General features: G+C 43.9%; 1 protein-coding gene and 1 pseudogene across 1 annotated transcript; both read right to left on the reverse strand.

Moving 5' to 3' along the window:
* Positions 1–6,004: 6,004 nt before the first annotated feature.
* LOC120651166 lies at positions 6,005–16,029 on the reverse strand (annotated as a pseudogene).
* A 339-nt stretch (positions 16,030–16,368) lies between these two features.
* On the reverse strand, positions 16,369–22,119 carry LOC120651165 (alanine aminotransferase 2). The gene is made up of 15 exons (XM_039928557.1): positions 21,762–22,119; positions 20,868–20,918; positions 20,265–20,315; positions 20,102–20,167; positions 19,976–20,037; positions 19,314–19,392; positions 19,128–19,232; positions 18,919–19,029; positions 18,691–18,828; positions 18,219–18,293; positions 17,902–18,022; positions 17,668–17,822; positions 17,510–17,584; positions 17,227–17,430; positions 16,369–16,774 (listed from the first exon to the last, which is right to left on the reverse strand). Exons 1-15 carry the CDS (start codon positions 21,798–21,800, stop codon positions 16,658–16,660), a joined length of 1,449 nt encoding a protein of 482 aa, XP_039784491.1. The 5' UTR covers positions 21,801–22,119; the 3' UTR covers positions 16,369–16,657.
* Positions 22,120–23,588: the final 1,469 nt, after the last annotated feature.

Below are 23,588 nucleotides of genomic sequence, written 5' to 3' on the forward strand. Positions count from 1 at the left end.
TGCTCTCAGTAAGGAAGAGGATCGAGAAGACAAAGGAGTGGAGAGAGAAGATATGGAGAATATAGGTGGACCAGACATGTGGACCCCACATGTTAGGTCCATCTCAATACCCATTCAGCCGCCGTGTAATGTAATTTATCGCAAATAACTATGACTTGGACCTCGTATGAAACAATTAACAAGTTCTACTAAAAAATAAAGCAATTAGCAAGTTTGGGGATTTGAATGTGCATTTTAGGAGTTCGAGGACCAGCATGACACTCTGAGCCAAATTTGAAGGTCGGCAGTGCATTTTACTGTTACATGATTTAAGTGGTGCTTTTCTTTTAGTAGTAGGTGGTGTCTATGGTGACTTTGTCAACCTAGGATCTGCTGGCTCAATAACTCAGAGGGGCTAAGCATGTTTTCATAGATGTAAGTGCACATGTACGTTTGTAAGTGTTTGTATCTATATTGTATTTTGCACAAAACAATATAAAAGAGAAAATGATGTCATGCATTTATTGTTGGTCAAGGATAAGAGTCTTTAATGGGTTAACAGGAAAAAAAATACGTGCCACTTTGACAGAAGATTGAAATAACCTGTTCGACCGCACAACTATGCTAATCTCAATAAGAGTTTTATGAGAAGTTTCATAAACATTAAATATTATGCTACATTACCAAAATTGCTGACATGAGGATTATTATAAAAAGAGAGTATGGGGAGCTTCCTGGGATGTGAGAACAGTTTCATCCTCACGGAGCTTTTTTTTGAAACAGTGACATCTTCAATGGGATTATTAAGGTAATGATGATTGAGGAAGCATGATTGGAATTTCCTTTTCAACATGTCAGTCATGTCTTTGTATAGTTCTAGATCTTTCCTTAATGAGTCCATAACTATCGCTAAGCTAATGTTAGGAATTATATTAACTAGTATTCAATTATTACTGCAAGATTATATTGAGCCGCTTCTTGTTATTAAAAAAAATTCAATTATAGAGAACTAAAAGAGTTACACGGCAGAAACTCATGCAAAGTTGTAAGGAAACAATATATTTTGCTTGTAGTTCTGAATGGATAAGTACTTGTTTCTGCAAGCTTTTCACGTAGATTCTGGCAATTCACAACCAATTGGTAGATGAAGCCGATGTGGTATCTCCATTCCATATGATACAAAATAAAACAAGGAATCAATAGGTTGAGTGCATGTAACAACGTTCGTTACTTATATATGTTAACAAATAAAATTTAATGAATACAGCTTACAAAAGCCACAAACTATCGAGGGCATCTTGATGGTATAGTTGGTACACTTTTTCCTAATTCCACCATATCAGTATATCACGCCCGCTCCACGAAAGAAATCTTCGTCCGTAAACTTTGCGCCCTATATGAACTCACATTTCTCCATTGCATCCATATAGCATTCATGTAGCCTTCGCATTTGCATTAGAAGCGTAAGCACGACCTTAGAGGACACAAGGCTCTCGCCCTCCTCATATTTCCATCAAATCACTGGTGCTGTCAGAGTTTCTGTTGCCCCTGCAATCTGAGCCGCCATTCGATGTTTTTTTTAAAAAAAAATTTATCCTTTGTTGTTGCTTGTTTAGCACTACAAGCGGTTCTATTGATGGCTTCTTTTAGGCTTCAGGCTGTGGAATATCAAATGATGACAACCCAGATTTCCTCTTTTCGAATGACTTGGTAATCGAGCGATTGTAGTCTAAAGGTGGAATGAATTTCTTCTTATTTTCTTGGCACATTCTCATAAAAAATCTCAAATTTTCTGGATTTATTTAACCTTCTCCTCTGGCTCCTTTTGTTTGAAGTGCTCTTTAACTTGAGCATCAGATATCTTCTTGCATTCTTCATAACTCCTATCCTAGGGTAAATAGGAGCCTCCTTTATCTTCTTTTTGGACTGTTGCTTCCTCGGAGGCTTCTGTTTCTCGCATCCATTGCGAAGTCTCTGTAGGTTCTATCTATTTTTCTCCATTGCAATCCATCGGTTGGGTGTTTCAACATCGGGTCTTGCTTGCGTTCTTCTTTGTGCCATCACATCAACTTAGCATTCTCTTTATTTCTAAATAGACACTTCAAATGGTATTATAGGCGAGTACCACATCACCTTGGCAAGAACTCTCTTCCTGGGACTCTCCCCCTCGATATTCCCATGGTCACCTTTCCTAATCTTGTAACGCAATGCACCGCATATGGGGCATGCATCCAAATTCCCATCCTCATCATAGAAAATGCAGTCATTGGGATATGAATGTATCTTTTGTACCTCCAATCTTAGAGGGCAAACAAGTTGTTTGGCTTCGTACGTTGTGGTAGGCAATTCGTTGTCCTTAGGAAGTATTTTTTTAAAAAAAAAAGTAATACACCGAATCCCTTGTCGGATACACCATGTGTTGCCTTCCATTGCAACAACTCAAGGGTGGTGTCAAGCTTCTTTACTCCATCTTCGCAGCCTAGGTACAATGCAGTGGTCCTCTAACATTGCTGCAACTTCATCCTCTCCTTTTCACTCTCACAATCCTCCTGTGCATCGCACAATGCCTGCCCAAGATTGTTGGTGCGATAATCTTCCGCCACCTCTTCTTCAGGCTCTTCCATGATAGTATCTTCATCAAAGGCACTGAATCCAGCGTGGATACGAAAGTGGTCGTCACAATCTTCTTCTTCATTGTCTTCCATTATAACCCCTTTTCTCTATGGTTGGTCCAACAAATGTAATTAGATATGAAACCATTAGCGAAAATGTGGCTGTGAAGAGTTTTTGAAGATGAGCAATCCTTCTTATTCTGGCGATTTCTGCATGGGCTGCACATGAAACCATTTTGCTTGTTTGCCTCAGCCATATCCAGAAAATAATGCAAGCCATCAATAAACTCTTTTAAATGTCAGTCAATATTGCACATCCATTGCCGGTCCATCTACCTTGTTTTCAAAAAAATAAAACTAATTTCACTACTAAAATTCTCATATGCATAGTTCAACTGGATATATTTTGTTAGAATAAATGTAAACAAATAAATAAATTCTCATAATTACAATAACATGAATAATTAAAAGGGGAACGAAGTATCTATCACACAATTTGAATAATAAATTCATCATAAACAATGATTATTTAAAAGGTCTACATAATCTATGACACAACATGATAAATTAAACGGTCCAAATTAAAATACCTAAGAAGCTACATGCTAATACAAACTACTCACGAGACCTATTGACCAATATCTCGTGAATAGCCTCGCGAAGTCTCGACACGAAATGGTCAGATTCTGCTATCAATGACGCTTTTTCTTCGTGCCTTGCATTATATCGAACCATTTTCTCGACATCAACTTCATGCTGAAATTTACAATTTGCTTTGCAAGTGCAAAGCAATGAAATGAAATGCTTTCTTAATCCAATGACGACCGCTACCAAAGACGTTCCTTAGGGTGGAACTCAAGGGAATATCCAGTGCGCTTCAGATGATTGTGTACCGCCACCCGAGCGGACGCACGACACTCCAATGCATCATGTTGCAAAGCCATATTCACTACACTTATCAAATAAATGTAAAACTGAGTAAATTCTTAGAAACTCACATTTGACGTTCAAATCCATATTTGGTCATTACACATACTGTCATTCTAAAAAATTCTACTATACTCGTTATCATATCCATCTTTTATCAACTAATACAAAATAAATACCAAGTATACATCTTTTTTCACTTTCAATAATCACTCAATTTTAACATACTCTTATTCTCAAAATAAATTTTTTTACTATACTCATTTGTCATACATACAAGTAAATCTCATCTACCCTGTATACTCATTTTAATCAACTAATACAATTAATCACATGTACATATGTAAACCTTAAGTATCACATTGAGCCCAAATGGAGTATAAATTAGAAAAAACTCCAACATTTTCCTAATCTAGAAAACGTCAATTCCCTATTTCTAAACCATGAAACGAGGTACACAAGCAATGTAAGATGAGAGGATCAAGCTTCTAACCTTTAGAGCTGTTGGATGGATGGGGAATCAAGAGCTTTCACAAATCATGCACGAAATGGGCATGAACTCCCCACCCGAGCTAAGAACAGCAAGAATAAATGAGTTGAATGGCTTGGGGGGGGGGGAGGAAGACAGGGATATGAGACAGGGGATTTTCTCCGAGTTGGAGCCTTCAATCGGGACCAAAGGCCCCTTATTTGTCCCAGTTGGTGGCTCTAACTGGGACCGATGGGCTGAGGGATCATTAGTGCCGGCTGGTGCCACTTGTTGGAAAAAGAATAAGGGGTTATTGGTTTCGGTTGATGGCTCCAACCGGGATAAAAGGCCCCTGCACACTTTGTCTGCCCAGCTAGCCATTGGACTCGGGACGAAATCTTTTACTAGTCCCGGGCCCAACGCTGGTCGGGACAAACACTACTACGCCGGTCGGGTTAAAATTTGTAGTAGTGTTTCATGGTTTTGATGCATGTATATATATTCCAAAATATATTGATAGTAGTACAATCTTGACTACCCAATGCATTATTAGTTATTACTCTTATTTGATTTGGCAACACGCTTACAGAGAAATGTATTTCCAATAGGCACACAAAAAACTCAGACTTTACTAGCAGCTGCTGCGCATTCCACTATTCCAGTCTTGCAATTCTGCCGAATTCAATATTTGGGAACCTATTAAAAGCTACTCCCTCCATCCCATGGAAAGTGCAATCCTGAGTTTGAAAAAAAAAATCCCACAAAGAGTGCAATTCTATAGATTGGATCTCAATTGCCTGCCTAATTAAATGGTTAGATTTGAATTGCATGCCAAAACTAACCATATGTGGCAAACAATTGAGGGCATGAGAGTCTTTTCACGCCAACAATAATCTATCTGAAAAAATCTAGAATTGCACTCTTTATGGGACGGAGGGAGTACGTGGAATGTATACTTGAAGGAAAGTTGCCGAGTTTTATGTATACGTGGGAGATTTTGGGAGCTTTTGCATCTCCAGAGTGCTCCAAAAGTCAAAAGCTCACCCAAACGGGGTCTGCTACTGCCAGAAGCAAAAGCTTAAAAAAAAAAGAAGCTCATTTTACACTAGCCATCGGAAAGCTCCTGCAGCTTTCTGCGGCCGAACTGTTCTTTCATTCTTTCCCGTCTCATATCCTCCACGCGGACCAAAGGCACACTCCTGCCCCTGCCGGACCCATCAGTGCTCAACCCCTAGCCTCTCCCCCATCGGCCGCACAGGACCTTCGCCGGCCATCGCATCCCCGAACTCCTCCCTCAGCCGGAGCTCCATTGCGCCACCATCTCTGGCACGGCCGCTAGCTGCTCGGGACCGGCACTGGCGAGCTCCCCTAGGCGCAGACGGTAGGGCCGAGCTCCGCAGCCACGGCTCGGGGCCAGTGGGGCAAGCTCCCGGGGGTGAGGTCCCGAGCGGCGCGGTCAGGGCCCAAGGCCGTCGGGGTAAGGACCCCAGACGGCCGCGCCTACCGAAACTTCCTCCGCCGCCGGCCGGAGCTCCCTCCCCTGATAGGCATGCCACCCGGAGCTCCTCCCCCCGACAACTGTGCCACCTCGAGCTCCCTCTCATGCCGGCGGATGCCGCCCCAAGCTCTCTGCCCCGACGGGCGGATGCCGCCCCAAGCTCTCTCCCCCGACGGACGGACGACACGCACAAGCGCATTTTGATAAGCTCCCCAAATAGACATGGTTAGCTTCTCTGAAAAGCAGCTTCCTAGGGAAGCAAGTGGAGCTTTTCTAAGTAGAGTTTTTAGAGAAGCTTAAGCTCCCCTAAACAAGTCATATGGTATATTGGTTTGAAAGATTCACAATTTTGAACTGTAAACATGTTTGACAAAAGGACATGGGGCCTTTTACTAAAAAGACAATAGACACATTGAGCAAAAACTGAAGTAGTATCAGACAGGAATCATGTACTTGTTACAAAGATCCACGTTTAATCCAAAGTATTAAGTTGTACATAGGAATAAGTGCTGGCAACTGTTAGTCGTGATATTCTTCCATGAACCTTTCATGAAAAGCCATAAAGCGGGAGACGAACAGTGGTATCTTCTCTTCATTTGGCAGGATTGTGCATCTGAAACGCCATGTACCAGGTACCTTGTGAATGTAACAGAGAGCGACAAAAATATAAGAATCTGAAAACAAAGAGATGAAAATTCCATTTTATCCTTAATCAAAATAATTGTGTGCCTTTATTTCTTGATATATCACAACTGTTATGATATTTTTATAAAATAAGTACATGGACATGTATGCATTTTACTCGTCCAAAAACAGAACCTGGCACAACAACAATCCCGGTGTTTTCAAGAAGACGGAGGGCATAGAATACATCTGGCTCTGTGTTCTGTTCTTCAGCAGATGCAATTGCCTTTTTTGGCAGACGCACTGAAGGGAACACAAACATTGCTCCTTCAGCTTTGCAGCAAGTCACTCCTTCCAGGCGGTTCAATGCACACACCATGGCCTAAAATCCGCGGGAAACACAATAAGCAGAAGTTTTTGCTCTTTAATTGATGTTTTATGGTGAAGTCAGAAGTGAGGATACTGAACTCAAAATATACTAAAACAACCTCAGCACACCGTGAAAAAGTTGATAGTATTCCATTTCTTTCTGCCTGATAAGAGGTGTATGACTCATCCTCAACCTGAAAAGGATGGTTTATTATTGTATATAAATGTACCAAATATGAAACATGAGAAAAATTTGGAAGCAATATGGCTCGGAAAGAATAGATTGATTAGGGTGCAAAGCACTTGTACAAGTACATATAGGCAAGAATGCCAAGGACGAAGGTATATGAAAATAACCTATCAGGGGATCCTTGCCAATCCTAACCAAACCTGGGGGATGCATCTGGATGGTGCGGCGCCTAACCCTAATGGCCAACAGAGCCGGCTAACCAAAGGCCCATGAGCCCAGCCTATACACATCTCATTAAAACTGGACCTGAACTCCGTGAACACCGAAGCTGGAAGCCTCTTGGTGAAGATGTTGGCGTAGCGTGACGATGTAGGAACATGCATAACACGGACATCACCAACAGCAACACGCTCCCGCACGAAGTGAAGATCGATCTCAATGTGCTTGGTGTGTTGATGGTTGACTGGGCTGGAGGACATGTAGACAGCGCTGATGTTGTCACAATAGACCAACGAAGCGCGCTGAGGTGGAGCATGGAGCTCGAGAAGAAGCTGTCACAGCGAGGTGGCTTCAACAACGCCATTGGCCACAGCACGATACTCAGACTAGATCTGGACATTGTGCTCTGCCGCTTCGACGACTAGGAAACTAGGTTGTCCCCGAGGAATACCGCATAACCCGATGTGGATTTATGAGTATCTGGACAACTTGCCCAGTTGGCATCAACGTATATAGTCAGCTCACTCTGCGAAGATGGATGAAGAAGAAGCTCCAGGTGTAGAGTGCCTTGATGTAGCGAAGGATGCATTTCAGTGCGGCAAGGTGTGGTTCGCGAGGATCATGCATGTGAAAGCAAAACCTGCTGAACTGAATAGGCAATGTTCGGCCTGGTGAAGGTGAGGTGAAGGTGAGGTTCTGAAGGGCACCTGCGAGACTCCGAAAATCTAAGGCGTCCTGCACAGGTGGACCATCAGCCGCCAACTTGGGGTTGGTGTCCACCGGAGTAGAACACGGCTTGCAGTCAGCCATGCCAGCACGATCCAAGATGTCCAGCATACACTGCCGCTGGGAAAGAAGAAGACCAGATCCACAACGTTGTACGTGCATCCCCAGGAACTGGTGTAGCTCATCAAGATCTGTCATGCTGAACTCCTGCTGCAAGGCCTGAATAGTGCGCTGGAGAAGAGCTGATGAGGAAGTTGTGAGGATGATGTCATCAACGTATTGCACCAAGTATATGGTGTCAGTGCCGTGGCGGTAGACAAATAGAGAGGTGTCTGACTTGGCCTCGACGAATCCCAGATGGAGTAGATAAGCGGCAAAGCGACTATACCATGCGGCGGGAGCCTACTTCAGCCCGTAGAGTGATCTGTTGAGGCGGCAGACAAAGTCAGGGTGAGCAGGATCCTCAAACCCAGCTGGCTATGCACAATAGACTATCTCCGAGAGCATGCTATGGAGGAACGCGTTCTTGATGTCTAGCTGATGAATAGGCCATCATCGAGAGAGCGCCAGAGACAGAATAGTGCGGAAGGTTGCTGGCACCACAGGACTGAATGTCTCATCAAAGTCCACGCCTAGGTGCTGAGTGAACCCACCCAACGGACCTTGTACCATTCCAAAAAACCATCGGATTTGAGCTTGTGCTTAAAGATCCACTTGCCAGTGACAAATTGGCACATGACGGCCGAGGAACCAAATCCCACGTGTGATTCTTCAGGAGAGCAGCGTGCTCCTCTTCCATAGCCGCCCACAAATTCGGATCAGCGAGAGCGCTATGGAAGGTCTTCAGAACCGGAGACAGAGGGTCCACAGGGAAGAGCGCGGGTTGCCGGAAGCCAAGTTTCGCACGGGTGACCATACTATGTTGGTTGACGACGGGGGCCACTGGCACAGCTCCCTTAGGCAAGGGAGGTGCGCCAGTGCTGGGCGGAGGTGGTGGAGCAGCCCCGCCACGCCGTGTGTAAACACGGTCATAGGGCTGCACCACCGGGAGGGGACGCACTACGTGACGAGAGGTAGAAACGTCGGCGCAGGCGATGCGCCGGCTGGAATGGCCGCACTTTACGGAGCAAAATAGGGCGGGACCGTCGGGGCCGCACGTGGCAGTGCGGAGAAGGACGCTCCAGGGGCCGCATGTGGCAAAGCGGGGGAGGACGCTCTAGGAGCCGCATGTGGCAATGCGGGAGAGGACGCTCCAGGGGCCGCATGTGGCAGTGCAGGAGAAGGTGCTCCGGAGGCCGCACATGGAGTCAGAGTAGATACCAGGGGCAGCAAGGGAGATGCCGGGAATTCGCCGGTGGCCTCGGAGACCGCACGTGGCTATGCGACGACCGCACGTGGTCGTGTGGGAAGTGGGACTCCAGTACTTGGATCGAGGCAGTAGTAGCTGAGACGGTCCAATGGGAACCAGCGCAGCATTATTGAAGTCATACAAAAACTCAAAGTCCGCTGAGGTGGGAGGAGGAGTCTCCTGAGAGAAAGGAAACACAGTCTCGTCGAATGTGACGTGATGAGAGATGATGACCCGGTTAGAGACGGTGTCAAGGCAGTGGGATCCTTTATGGTGGGGAGAGTAGCCGAGAAAGATGCACAAGGTGGAGCGCGGTGCGAACTTATGGCTAGCTGTGGCGGATAGGTTTGGATAGCAAGCGCATCCAAAGACGCGGAGGTGATCATAGGACAACAGTGTGCTGTGATGAGCAAAGTGCGGTGTGACGAACTGGAGCGTCTTGGTGGGCAGTATGTTGAGAAGGTATGTAGCGGTGGCGAGAGCTTCAACCCAGTAAGAGGGACACATGCTGGCCTGGAACAAAAGAGAGCGTATAATATTGTTGGTGGAACGAATTATGCACTCAACTTTACTGTTCTGGGCAGAGGTGTATGTGCATGACAAGCGAAGATGGACGCCGTGGGTGAGGAAAAATGTTCGGGGGCTGGAGTTGTCAAACTCACGGCCATTGTCACACTGGACGACCTTAATGGGGGCGCTGAACTAAGACGCTACATGGGCAAAGAAGTTAGCAAGTGTACGGAACGTGTCAGATTTCATAAGGGAAGTCCACAAATGATGCAAACAATCATCCAAAATGACCAAGTAATATTTGTAACCAGAGATACTAATGATAGGTGATGTCCAAAGGTCACAGTGTATTAGATAAAAATTGCTAGATGCACAAAAGGATGACGTATGAAAAGGAAGACGAACATGTCGTCCTAGCTGACAAGCATGGCATAACGAATTGCTACTGTCTTTATCACAAAAGGGCAGAATAGGTGCAAGTTTGGACAGGGACTCATGACCAGGATGCCTGAGGCACCGGTCCAAAGCGAGGAGGTGGGGCCACCGAGAAGAGCTGTGGCTGCAGGACGACACAGTGGATATAGAGGCCCCGAGCTATTGCACCTGGCGAGGATTCTCCAGATTCGAAGGTTCTTCACAGAACAACCAGCGTGATCAAACTCAATAGAACAATTATTGTCAGAAGTAAACTGGCGCACAGATATGAGGTTCTTAATAAGGTTTGGAGAGACAAGAACATTATTAAGTAAGAACGAACCAGGAAAAGCTATGCAGAGCCAGTGGCAGTTACGGGTAAAAGAAAACCTTTACCGACAATAATAGATGAAGGAGAAGGATACCGCGAAAAAGATTTATGTGAAAGAGTGTTGGGATCAGAGGTCATATGTGATGTGGCACCTGAGTTGAAGTACCAGTCGTTGGCCGGATGCTCACGGTGCTCAAGGAAGAGGCCAAGGACTACTGATCCCAGGAGGAGGGGGGCGATGGAGGGGTACTGGAACCCCAGTGGCGCCCAGGCCTGCTGTGCCTGGAGCTACTGCGCCTACTCTTGTTGTGCCTGGAGCTGTTGTGCCTGCGCCTGTTGTGCCTGGAGCTGGGCCTGAAGCTGTGCCTGCGCCTGCGCCTGCGCCTGCTATTGGGCGTGCTACTGCATTGCGTATGCCTACGCTAGGGCATGCGCCTGGGCGAGCAGAGCCAGCTGCTAGGGCAGGCTGGCGAGGACGGGCAAGGGGGCCAGCGGAGGCCGCGGGCCGGGCCACATCTGGATGGACCCAGCCCACGGGTTGAGTAGCGACGGCCAAGGTGCAGAGGAGGTACCCAAGCCGCCCCCTTGGAGGTCCCAGTGCCGCCGAAGGAGTTGGTCGTGCCGCCCGTGGTGGGCGGGTTGGTGCCGTAGGACTTGCTGCTACACTGCTTGTTCCACCATTGCTTGGGCTTGGATGGAGTGCCCCCGGAGCTAGAGCCGCCCTAGGGGTGGCGTTGGTTGGATGACCGGTCGCCGCCCAAGGCAGGGACGGTGCTGGAGGGCTTCATCGTAGTGGTGACGAGAGCAGTAGGAGGCGTCGCCGCCTTGTGCGCCAGTGTCAACTCCTAGAGGTCAGCTCGAAGAGGACGTCCTTCAACAGAGAGAACGGGCGACCGTGGTGAAGATGACGGCCGATGTCACTGTACCGGTCGTTGAGGTCGCGGATGATGTTGAGGACCAACATGCGATCGGTGACCGGTTCGCCAAGGGCGGCGAGGCTGACCGCCATGGTCTTGAAGTGACGGCAGTAGTTGGTGATGGAGAGGTCGCCCTGGATGAAGTTTCTGAACTAGACGTCGAGGTGGAGTGCGCGAGTCTCCCGGTTCCCCAAGAATTGGGTTTCCAGGGCGAGCCAGACATCGCAAGCCGTGGCGTCGCGCTCCATCACGGTTTCGGCAAGATCGGTGGAGATGGTGCCCGTGATCCAAGACATGGCGACGCAATCCATACGTAGCCAGTCGGGGAAGGTCAGTAACGGCGTGTCGTAGAGCACATGGTCCTCGAGGGAGTACTTCCCAATGATGAGGATACAATCTCGCCAGCGGTTGTAGTTGCCGGTAGCGATGTCGAGGACGGAGTGGATGAGGCTGCGAATGTTTTGGACGCCCACAGCTTAAGCATATAGATTGATCACGGCAGCGACTTCGTGTTGAAGCATGGCGCTGTGAAGATCGTTGCCGTCATTGTTGGAGGCGTTGGATTGGGTATCCTACTTCTGAGTGTCGGCGGCGGCGACGGACTTGCGCGCAGCAGCAGCGCGCTGGAGCGCCACCCGCTGGCGAGCAATGAGGGCGTCGATCTCCTTGGTGACGTCGGTAGCCTCCTTCTCAGCCTGGACGGCCTGGGCGAGGGCCTCGTTGCGAGCGCCCTAGTGCTCTTTGCGCTCGGCTTCGGTGGCCTTCGCGCACTTGTTCTGTTTGTCAGCGGCGGCGGCGGCAGCCTTTGGGGTAAGGGGAGGAGTCCCGGCCATGGATGAGGCGCAGCCAAAGGAAGGGCTGGCGCAATCTTCAGGGCAGCGGAAGAAGATGAATCGGGTGAGGAACCCAGACTCGTGATACCATGAAAGCAATACGACTCGGGAAGAATAGATTGATTAGGGTGAAAGCACTGGTACAAGTACATATAGGCAAGGATGCAAGGATCAAAGTATATGGAAATAACCTATTTAACCAAACCTAGGGGGGACACACCTAGATGGTGCGCCGCCCAACCCTATTGGCCAATAGGGCTGGCTAACCAAAGGCCCATGAGCCCAGCCTATACACATCTCGCTAACAAAATTTATTCAGACCAAAGCAAGGTAATGCATTTACTGACCCGTTGGTGGGTTCATTACTAGGCTCATGAGGATCTGACCAGAGATATTAGAGCATGAACTAAGGGATGCAACTTTGTACACTTGTTTCTTTACTTCAGAATTAAAGCCGGTGACTTCCATATAACCTCCCCTTCTGCCACATTCACCATAATACCCTGACAACAAAGACTAAGATTTAAATGACACCACTAATTGTCATTAGGTCATTTAATAGTGCAAACTTTTTGTTTACTCAAACTTTCTGTGTCCAAATTTTTCTTAAATGTTAAACAAAAAGTTACTAATGATATCAAGTAACTACAAGAGACTTTTTATTTTATTTAACCTTATTTTATATTTTATTTAGTTTCCATTTTCGCAAATGATGGAAGAAAGTAGCATATAAGTAGGACGAAAGGAATTAACTGAGTAACCAAGGAATATACCATTGGAAACGGAATAAAAGGATACTAAAGATGTCTCCTTCGTCAAACTTCATGGACCGTGCTATCTTCTTGAAAGATTTAAATTTCCTATCAGCTATGTAAATGTTTTCTTGGTAAACCTAACAAACAAAAGTTCAGAAAGACATCGAGATGTACTTGCAAATAATGAGAAAAATTGTTTAAACTAGAATCAGGAAGATAAGTACAACAACCTTACCTCATCTGCTAGAAGAACAAGGCTTTCCTTCCTACAGAATTCCACAATTTCACGCTGATTTGCCTCCACAAGAACCTATGATAAACACAATCGCATTAGGATTCTTAAGACATTTCAAATCAAGATGACTGTTAAAAATATATTTAACTATAACCAGTCAGTGAACAGTAAACCTACATGTCCAGTAGGGTTGCCTGGATTTATCACCAAAAGTCCCCTCACATTAACACCCTTTGATCGGGCACCATCCAGCTGCTGCTTCAGATCTGACATCCTCACTCCCCAACCTCTAGATTCATCAAGGTAATATGGTACCTGAGAAAGCATATATGTTTTGCTCGCAAAACAATTGGTAAATCATAGTAAATTAGCAACTGCTGTGTTTTTTTCTTTCTAATAAGTGCAGTACATACAAGAGTCGCGCCTTGGAGAACCACAGAACTTGTGTACAAAGAATGTGATGGAATTGGGCAAAGGATACCATCTTTTTCATTCCGTATCAGTAGGTGCATCATCATGCGAATCTGTTGGAAAACGTGCAACACAAAATGATCTTCATTGTGAAGAAGACAAGAAGTTGACCTCGAGACAAGAAAGATATCAAGTATCTGTATCTTGAACATTTTTTAGGTGGTTAGGCCTACATAAAGTCCTTATATCCTGCACAATGGTGTCTGTTGTGAATGATCTCACACATGATTTACTTGGTGTTTAATTTGAAAAACAAAAGTATTTTTTATCGGTCTTGTATTAGTGCCAAATACTAAGCTGTAAAATGGAAAAAAAAGATTAACCATAGGAAAAGGATAAGTTTATATTCGTTTTTATGTAATCGAGCCGAATCATTCTTTTCTTTGTATGAATGAACCATATTTTGTTGTATCAATAGAGTATCTAGGCTTCGAGCTTTTTGACAACTTATTTTCTTTGTCAAAGTACCAAAGATTCTTATGGCGTAGCGGTTAGTGTTGAGCTCTTGGAGGTCAAGAAACCCCTGTTGCCAGCCCAGGTTCGAATCTTGGCAACAATTTCTTTAACACAAAATCAGAGGGACATCTGTCCCTTTGGTGGAGGGGATTTTCTTCATCAAAGCCACATGCATTGTGAATCATTATGTGCAAATATTATATCTGGGTGTCCAAAAGCTAGTTGAGAAACAATGTTATCCAATTATCACTCAATGCGCTCTACACTCTGCATGATGAAATGAAAAGGTACCGGTGGAGCTGATCCATCTGTCAGGAAAATGTCTTCTGCATTGCAATGGAAACCATCTCGAGATGTTATTCCAGCAGCTATTACATCACGCAGTCCTTCAGTACCCTGTTGAGTTAAAATAGTTTAGTTTAACAAAATGCCATTCTGTATTCTGGAAAAGAAAAACAGGATGCCATTTCTGCATTTGGCTGAAGATGTTTAATAATCATGATCTTGCCTGACAGTGACTATACCCTCCTGTTGTTCTCCAAGGAAAGAGGTCTAGAATCTTCCGTGCCTTTGCAATTGCATCAGAGCTACAACATATAGGAACAAGATATATAGGAATCCTATACAACTCCTGGTGCATCACACTCCCCCATTCCAAATTATTAGTCGTTTTGGATTTTCTAGGTGCATAGTTTTTATTATGCACCTATATATATGTCGTCATATCTAGGTGCATTGCAAAATTAATGTATATAGAAAAGCTAAGTATTATCATGATTAGGATATATACTTAGCTGTGTTCATATTTTACCTGAATAAAGAATTAGTTTCACTCCGTTCTAGAAGATGGGGATAATCACACAAGGCAAGAACCTGGAAAAGGAGAAGATTCGTTAGAGGAAGAGGAAATGAGGAATAACTAGTACAATTCTTGCGAACAATCGGCCACCTCTCGGAAAAACGTGTTTGGCTGCTGCCCCATGGACTGCGGATTGCTGAGGTTGCAATAGATTATCTACCAGAAGAGAGAAGACACAGACAGTTTAACCCGGGTAAAATAAAGAATCATTAAACAGAATGTAGTAGATAGGAAAAGTATTGAAAGCTGGAGAACGCCTGGCAGACGAATGAAATTCTGATCAGCATACCTCGTCGAAAGGGTGCGAACCGGGTTTTGTTTCTATCTCATTCTGGATGCACTGGAAAAACGAGAAGGAAGATAATATCTGTTAATTTGCATTGTGGATAAAGTCTTAGTTAATTATCTCTCTGGTGTTGCACTATATGTGTGAACAATCATAGGTGAACAAAGAACTATATGAACTCGTAGAACGAATGCACGATCGTGTTAAGAAAAATATAATTGAATGAATGTATGATCTTGGTCTTTTTTTCGCGACCGAAGCACGTTTTTCATTAAGAGGAGAATGTATGATCTTGGTCTGAAAAGAGGTTTTTTCATGTTAAGTCGATACTATAAACCCCCAGCTTTTATAGGTCACAGAATCAAAAGACCCAGATTTTAAGCCTTTTTATGGCATGATGTTTGTTCTATCATATATGCATGGTTGCACTGCCAGGAGGAAGGACTTGCTCTGGAACCAATTAACGAAACCTGACATGCTGATGTTGACCCTGAAAGGAATATACAGTGGCATGCGAAGGCCACATCTCATCTGGATGAAATGATCCGAAACCTAAAGCACGAGCCGTGTGGAACCATGGGTGTCCGGCGCGGCGTACCTGGGCACGGCGGGCAATGGCGGCGTTGCCGAGGTGATCCGCGAGCGCCAGCACCTGCGCGGAAGGGAGGGCGTGCCGATCAGCAAAGCGCGCTCGTGGCCCTCCCGATCGAAGAACCGAAACTGACAGACGAGAGCGGCATTTGCGGCCAAAAACAAGAGATGGCACCAGCAACCAACCTTTGGGTTGAGGGAGTCGACGGTGAGGGCGCAAGGAGCCATCTCGCCGGCTCCGATCCCTCGGCCGCCGCCGCCGGGGACGAATGGAACCGGAAGTGGTTGGTGGTGGTGGTGGATTGGAAACAAGACAAGGAAAAGCCGGGGCAGTGGTCGTTCACTTGGCACGCCACGGCACGGACGGCGCGGCCAGTTCAGTTCTGGTTCAGTTCAGCTCGACTGAGCTCAGTGCGGTAGGTGAGAAACGTACAAATAATAATCATCCTTTTTTTTTTCTTGTCGATTCTCCTGGCCTGGCCGCAATGGGGGACAGGACAAGATTCTCCCGCGTCCAAGGGAACGGTGCTCGTTCAAAGAGTAGGACCGACCGTGCCACAATTCCTCTCGCGTCATAAACAGTTCCAAACCACATCTCCAAATTCTGCCAGCCTCAGGAGACTGCAAAATAGACAGTACACTGAAAATTTCAGCATCACCGTTTCTCTTGTCTGCTTCAGCAACACGCAGACCTGGGTCATACTCAGAGGGGGCAATAAAAAGCTTTGCATTTCAGTGCACACCAGAAATTTAGTCAAAATTTTACTCGATTGCCATCGAAGGCACCAAAAGACTGATCTGTTCCTCCATTCAGAGATCAGCTTACGTAGTATGTGCGGTCTGCTTTTATTTTGTTCGGTATACATGATGGTGCTACTAGTACGGGGTGACCCCATCTTTTTTGTTTTTTTGAAAAGTTTGCAGTAGCGCTGCACTGTCATTTAAGGGAAGAAGCAAGAGAGTACGAGTTCAAATTACAGACCGATATTACAAAAAATAAATTACATGACCCCATCTTCATTCACATGGTGTAAAAGCTTAGTCACGGTACTCGGCCATGAACGCCTCATGAAACGCCTTGAAGCGGGTGATCACGGCAGGGATCTTTTCTTCCTGCGGCAGGATCGTGCACCTGATATGCCATGTTCCGGGAACCTGTACAGTACAACATAGGAACAGATCATCACTAGGATGGTTAACATGAAATAAAAGTTGATAGCCATGATTTATATAAAAAATGTAGGAGCTACATTACTGGTTTGTTCCAATACATTACAACAGAATATATTATTATACACCTTGTGAACAAAATCGCTTTAATACATCTTGTTCTGAAGTTCACCCTACTATAAAATTTTAAAAAATATAGAACACAATTTCAATTAGTTGCATTGCGAAATCAATAACATAAAGGGAACCAGTACTGGGACCAAATAGTCAACAATCTGATCAGATGTCCCAGGAAAACCTATCAACAGATAATCCAGTAAAATAACATTGGACGAACATCCTAGTGCTATTACTGCTAATTTCCATGTTTCAACAACCAGATTAGCATCTATAGGCACAAAAGTATATTACAGTATGTAAAAATTGAGTTGACTCACTTGGCCAAACCCAGATCCAGGGACCACAACGATTCCAGTTGATTCAAGGAGACGGAGAGCATAGAATGCATCAGGTGCTTTGTTAGCTGCTTTAGCAGCCTCAATTGCCTTCTGTGGCAGATGAATCTGAGGGAAAAGGTACATTGCTCCTTCAGCCTTGTTACACGAAATTCCCTCAAGATTGTTGAATGCATCCTCCAATGCCTGGAAGACAAATGAATGATTGCCTTGAATATTTTTAAGAGGTTACTCAAAAGTATAGTAGAAATGCAACCAAGCAAACCTTTGCACGACGAGCTAAAGATTGAAGGATTCCATCTTTCTCTGCCTTGTAGGCAGCATATGATTCGTCCCCGACCTGCAGAATAAAGCACTGATTTTTAACTGGACAGTTTGGCATTTCCTATCAGGGCACAATTTAAATAATGCCATGTAGTTGACCTTTGGTGGATTCATGACAAGGCTGGCAAGGATTTGACCAGTGATATTGGAGCATAAGTTCACCGAAGCTATCTTGTAGACCTGCTCTCTTACAGGAGCACTGAAGCCAGTAATCTCCATGTAGCCTCCTCTTTTACCACACTCACCATAATATCCTGGTTGTAGCAGAAAAAATATTTTGGATAAGCCAGTTACTTGACAAATGAAAGATAAAACAGGTGATTATTTATCTACCTTTAGAAACAGACTGAAATGATACTAGAGGGAGATCATCCTCGCCATATCCAATGGATCTTGCTATCTTCTTGAAAGAGTTAAATTTCTTGTCATCAACATAGATGTTCTCTTGATATACCTATCAATGTAAATGGTAGTTGTGTTACACAAGAGGCAAAGAAATATAATTAAGCAGCTCAAAATTTTCTGTAGTGTTCTGTAATACTATGGGGTTCTTGTCCCCTCGTTATTCTTCTTAATATATTGATGCACAGTTCTCCTGCGCATTCGAAAAAAAAAAATTATGTAGTGTTCTGACAGTGGTCACAACTCACCTCATCAGCTAGAAGAACAAGGCCCTCATTTTTGCAGAATCTCACTATGTCACATTGATTGTCCTCAGCAAGAACCTAGAAATAAATAAACCATTTGAATACAAGCTGTGTTTTTGTCCCCCGCATCAACTGATAGAATAGATGGAAACTGACTTGCCACTTTCCATTGATTGATCATGAGTTTATATAGGAGGTTACATGACTCTTCATTCAAGACATAACACATTCTAGACTTATCATATTCTAGACTCTTTGTATTCTAATATCAACAACAAAAACATTTGTTCAAATTGCAGAGAAACTAAACTCTTTTTTTTCGCAGAGCAACAGTTTTCGATAGACAATACAAAACATAAACACAAAAGAAATACACTGTCATATTATTATATAATTATCAAGAAAATAGTGTTGACAGAAAATAGAAATTCAAGCAAGCAGCTATTGTTCTTTAAATGATAGCAGCTGTACAAACCTGCCCAGTTGGATTTCCAGGATTGATCACCACCAAAGCCCTAACATCAATGCCTTTTGACCGAGCATCTTCGAGTTGCTTCTTAAGATCAGAAATCTCCAAACCCCACCCAGTTTTTTCATCAAGGTAATAGGGGACCTGAAAGAAAATGCACTCGATTTAGTTGTTGCTGATACAAAACATGGTTCTACATTGAGATTCTTCAGCCCAGCAAATCAAAGTACATACAAGAGTTCCACCATGAAGAGCTATGGAGGCTGAGTACAGAGGGTACTGAGGAATTGGGCACAGAATGCCATCTTTCTCATCCCTTAACAGTAATTGCATCATCATGTGCACCTTAAGAAGGAAGAAGACCATCATAATCAGACTTCAGTTATCTCATGTTTATTCAAAAACTGTCCAGGACAATCAAAATAAAAGTTAAAAGTGTGCACCCCAGGACTTGCGCCATCAGTTACGAAAATGTCATCTGCATTTGCAGGGAATCCATCACGTGACGCAATCCCAGCAGCAATTGCATCACGAAGTCCTTTGATACCCTAGGAAAAATAAACAAATCAAATGAAGCCAAGATTGCTTTCTCATTGTGTTCAGTAAATGTGTCAGGGTGAGATGCTTACCTGGCTGTGACTGTATGCACCTGTTGCTCTTCCTGGAATAGCAGCAAGAATCTCCTTTGCTCGAGAAATAGCATCAGCACTGCGGTAACATGAGCCATCAAGTAGACATAAGAATTTCAAGTTTTAATGAGACACTGAACTACTTTTGGAAGCTTCTAAGAAAAATTTTAAGCAGTGGAATCATGGTAAACAAGACAAAAAATAAATAGAAAAGAGCATCCTATCAAGAGGTATCTTACAAAGAATTTAAATTGGGAGGGTATGCACAATTCGTGCAATTTGTGCATAACAAGCCAAAATAATGGAATGGTTCTTACAATTATAGGATCAATTAAACAAGGAAGTTCTAAAAACAACTTGTGTGTTCCTAGATATCTTTATTTTGCAATGTTGAAAAGGTGACTGATTTCCCAGGAAGTTTTTCTGTTATATTAAATAAAGTTTACTTTTAAACAATCCATGTCACTTCTGTTGGCAGAGCTTTGCTTTTGGAAAAAGGTAGATTGCCCCTACTTCTAAACTATTTCTGTAATTTCGTATGCTGATTTGAGACTCAAATTGGGAAGAAATTGGCAGGATAGCACGTGCTTGCACTAGATATCTCTCCATTTAAGTTTTCTGTAAATTCTAATGGAGCTGAATATAAAGATGACAATATTCACCTGAATAATGATTTAGTTTCCTCTTTTTCCAACAAGGATGGATGATCACAAAGAGCAAGAACCTGCAAGGTATCATGTAAGTACTGACGAAACAAAGGTGAAATTTGCAGGTAAATAAACACATACCTCCCTGAAGAATGTCACTGGTTTCTGACCAAGAGATTGAGGATTCCCAATGTTGCAGTAGAGGATCTGCAAGGGTAAAAATAGAAACAGTTACCTACATAATTGTTGGGGAAAAAAGGATAAAGCTACTTATTTTGTGAACTTTAAATCAACAGTAAGGTACCTCATCAAAAGGAAGAGACCCTGGTTGAGTTTGTAGCTGTTGCTGCAAGCGCTGTCAACAGAAAAAAGGGGAGTATATTAAGTTAATTTCCAAGCAGGTTTATTGTTAGAACTACCAGTCTACATGGAGTGGGGACAAGATTCTTGAAAACATTCACAGGGATTCATATAAAATATGGTGAAATAGATTTGCCTTCAATAATTAGAATAAAGTTTACCAAAGAACTACTGCAAATCAAATTACTAGAGCAATATGGTTATTGAAACAAAAGGTTGTTACCAATCAAATAGACTATATGCTTAATTCCTTATTTGAACCCAATGTAGAATTCAAATGTTGAGTAAGATCTAAAGCACAAACACACACTTCTGAATCCAGGTATGCCAATGTGTTGTTCTTTGTCAATTCATTTGAAACAGTGAGCAGCGTCAAAGTAATACTGTTACTCCAATTGCCTGACCAAACTCTACATATGAACATTATCCAATCTAACTGCATAGCTTTGTGAGGTGATAAAACTAATTACGTGGGAACATGAACAGAGGGATATAATACTAAAGTAGAAGTCAAGCATTGCTGAACATTAGTAATCACCCAAGATACCTGAGCATGAATGACAATCTCCCCACGTACTGCATATTCACATTTTAAGACCTGCATTAGTTATCAGTGTATTAGCTACAAGCAAAGCACCAAAACTGATGGCTACAAAAAGGTAGAAATCATGATCACAAACGTCACTAAGTTCAGTAACAACGCACAAGTTGATAGCTAAGGAGCACCTCTGATCTCATAAAACAAGATATGATCCTACAGCATCAACATGTCATCATTTTGCATAAGCAGTGGGGCAGCAGTTCAAATAAATTAGCATAGGGCGGGGAAGTGAAGGGTATAGCCTGATATAGATGACATTAAAATATTCAGTGGCCCCAAAAGAAAAGACACGCCAGCAGGTCAAATCGCGCTGAGATCTACCTCTGGGTTGAGAAGTACTAGCGAATAGAGATCTGGTTGAACGGAACAACACTTATTGCCAGCACCTAAACGGTTAAACTTTGCGCCGGTACAGTTGCTACGATTATTCCAAAAAAATCATTTTTGAAAGTTTGAATCAAAATCAAATCATTTGAACACGAAGAACTAACCACTCCACCAAATCAAGGATAAATTTTTCACCCAAAATTCACAACCGAACGAGAATTCAACCCGCGGGGGCGCCGAATCAGGAACTCGCAAGAACCCAATCCGTGCAGCACAACCACACCAACACCTTCAAATCATCAGGAACTCACAAGAACCCAATCTGTACAGCACGTCCACACCACCACCTCCAAATCATCAGGAACTCGCAATAACCCAATCCGTACAGCACACCCACAGAACCTCTTCCAAATCATCAAAATCCAACCTTCCCTCCGAAGAATCCCTCAAAATGGGACCTTCAAGGGACAGAACCGGCAGACATGGGGAGGGAGAACGTGCGGCGTTTCTCACCTTGGGGTTGAGGTTCTCCACGGCGACGCTGGGGGCCATGGCGGCAGTGGGACTGGATCGCGTCTCAGCCGGAACAACAGGACCCCTGCGGTTTCGTGGCGACTCGGGGCGGCAAGGCCACGCGGTTGGTGCTTATAAAGAAGAGCGGTCAGGCGGAACCGCGGAAGAGGACGGAAGCAAAACTGCAAAGGCAAAGGAGGCGCAGGCGGGCAGGCCAGTCGCCCGCCGGAAAGCGAGTGGAACTGTGGAAGGAGAACGGACGGCCGCCGCCCACAGCTGCGGTTTTGCGTTAGCAAAGTCAGTCTTTTCCCATAAAAAAAGTCTCGGATGAAACCTGTGGGTGGGCTCCTAGATCTTGCTTGCCAGGATTACATTGTGCTATGTGCTTCATTAGTATAGCAGGAGGATTGCGATTTGGGCACTTTTTGCGTTCCTGTTGGTCAAAAGGATCTTCAAGATATAATAAAACTCTATAAATAAGCTGGTTTTCCATTTTTTTTTTGCGGGTAAAACCTTCGTGCACGATTTACTCATACGGAAATGCCCCTCCATTCTTAATTATGATAAAAGACGATTTTCTTAGCATCTCTTTTTTCTAATAAAAAATGTGCCTCAGTTGTCTTTTTAAAAGGTTTGTCTTAGGGGTTCATTGTACATCCATCCATAGTCGGAGAGATATGGCAATATACTAAATTTTGCCGTAATGCATGATGCCATTAATTTAGTTTCAGTCCAAAAGACGTGGTTGGTGAGAACTTGGATATATATTCATAAAGGAACATAATCTTGCTTCACTATTTGGTTTCTTTCATTATCTGTCTTGTACTTTCAAGTTTATCTTCATCGGTAAAAAGCCAAATGACGGATGGAAGCGTGATCAACGGAACGACGACACACTAGGGATCTGCTGCTACCTTGTACCAAGTGTTGCTTCCTTAACTCTAATGGCAAGGTTCATTTGCTTGTCATATGGCAAGGTTCATTTGGAATGTGTAATGCACATCGCGTCTTTGTTATTCAACCGCGCACAAGTAGCAGTGTTTCTTTTAAGTTCTTGGTTTAGAAATTTTTCTAGAAACCTTTAAAAATAAATTCTGAGTACTGAGGCGTGTGTGCGTGTGTGCTGGTGTGCGTGTGTGTGTGGTGGCGTGTCTCGGTATAACGCGTTCTGAGACTTCTCAGGCAGTTTCGTCTGCGCTGAGTCCGGTCAGCGTGGGCGCCCAGAAATCTTATATGACTCCCCAGTGCTCCTGGGTGCTTTCAAAAAAATAATAAATAAATCCTTATGGGGCCATCATGTTTTACATTTGGTCCTCGCAACACATGTCCCCATGTCACCACACTACCCTATATATTGTCCTCTCTCGCTACTTCTTCAAGGGAGGGAGTCCTTAGGTCAGGTACATTGCTACACATCATTCGTCTCATAGGTCATCTCATGCAATGCAACATACTCTCTCCGTCCCAGAATATAAGCATTTCTAGCTGTGTACCAGGTTCATTGCATTTTCTATGTATCTAGACAAGTACTTGTCTAGATACATTAGAGATGCTATGAACCTGGACATCTAGAAACATAGCTAGGAATGCTTTTATATATATATATATATATATATATATATATATATATATATATATATATATATATATATGGTGATGTGGAGGAGAGAGAGCAAGATGAGAGAAAGAGGTTGTTGCCTCACGAAACAACCGGCTCATAGGCTAAAATTTAGGAGTATAAGACTACTTTCCCACTATTATATGAGTTGTTGTTGCCATGCAACTCATAATATTTTTTATTACATCCACAAATTAAGGGATGTGGCA

This window comes from Panicum virgatum, chromosome 9K (assembly GCF_016808335.1).
Source record: "Panicum virgatum strain AP13 chromosome 9K, P.virgatum_v5, whole genome shotgun sequence".
NCBI classification, from domain to species: Eukaryota; Viridiplantae; Streptophyta; class Magnoliopsida; order Poales; family Poaceae; genus Panicum; species Panicum virgatum.

What these genes read in the sequence shown, in the direction of transcription:
- LOC120651165 (XM_039928557.1), bottom strand. Translation starts at nt 21,800, where the DNA reads ATGGCCCCCAGCGTCGCCGTGGAGAACCTCAACCCCAAG. An exon ending in AGATTGTCATTCATGCTCAG is followed by an intron (nt 20,316 to 20,867) that starts GTATCTTGGGTG and finishes TTCTGTTGACAG; the next exon opens with CGCTTGCAGCAACAGCTACA. An exon ending in ATTTCAGTCTGTTTCTAAAG is followed by an intron (nt 17,823 to 17,901) that starts GTAGATAAATAA and finishes TGCTACAACCAG; the next exon opens with GATATTATGGTGAGTGTGGT.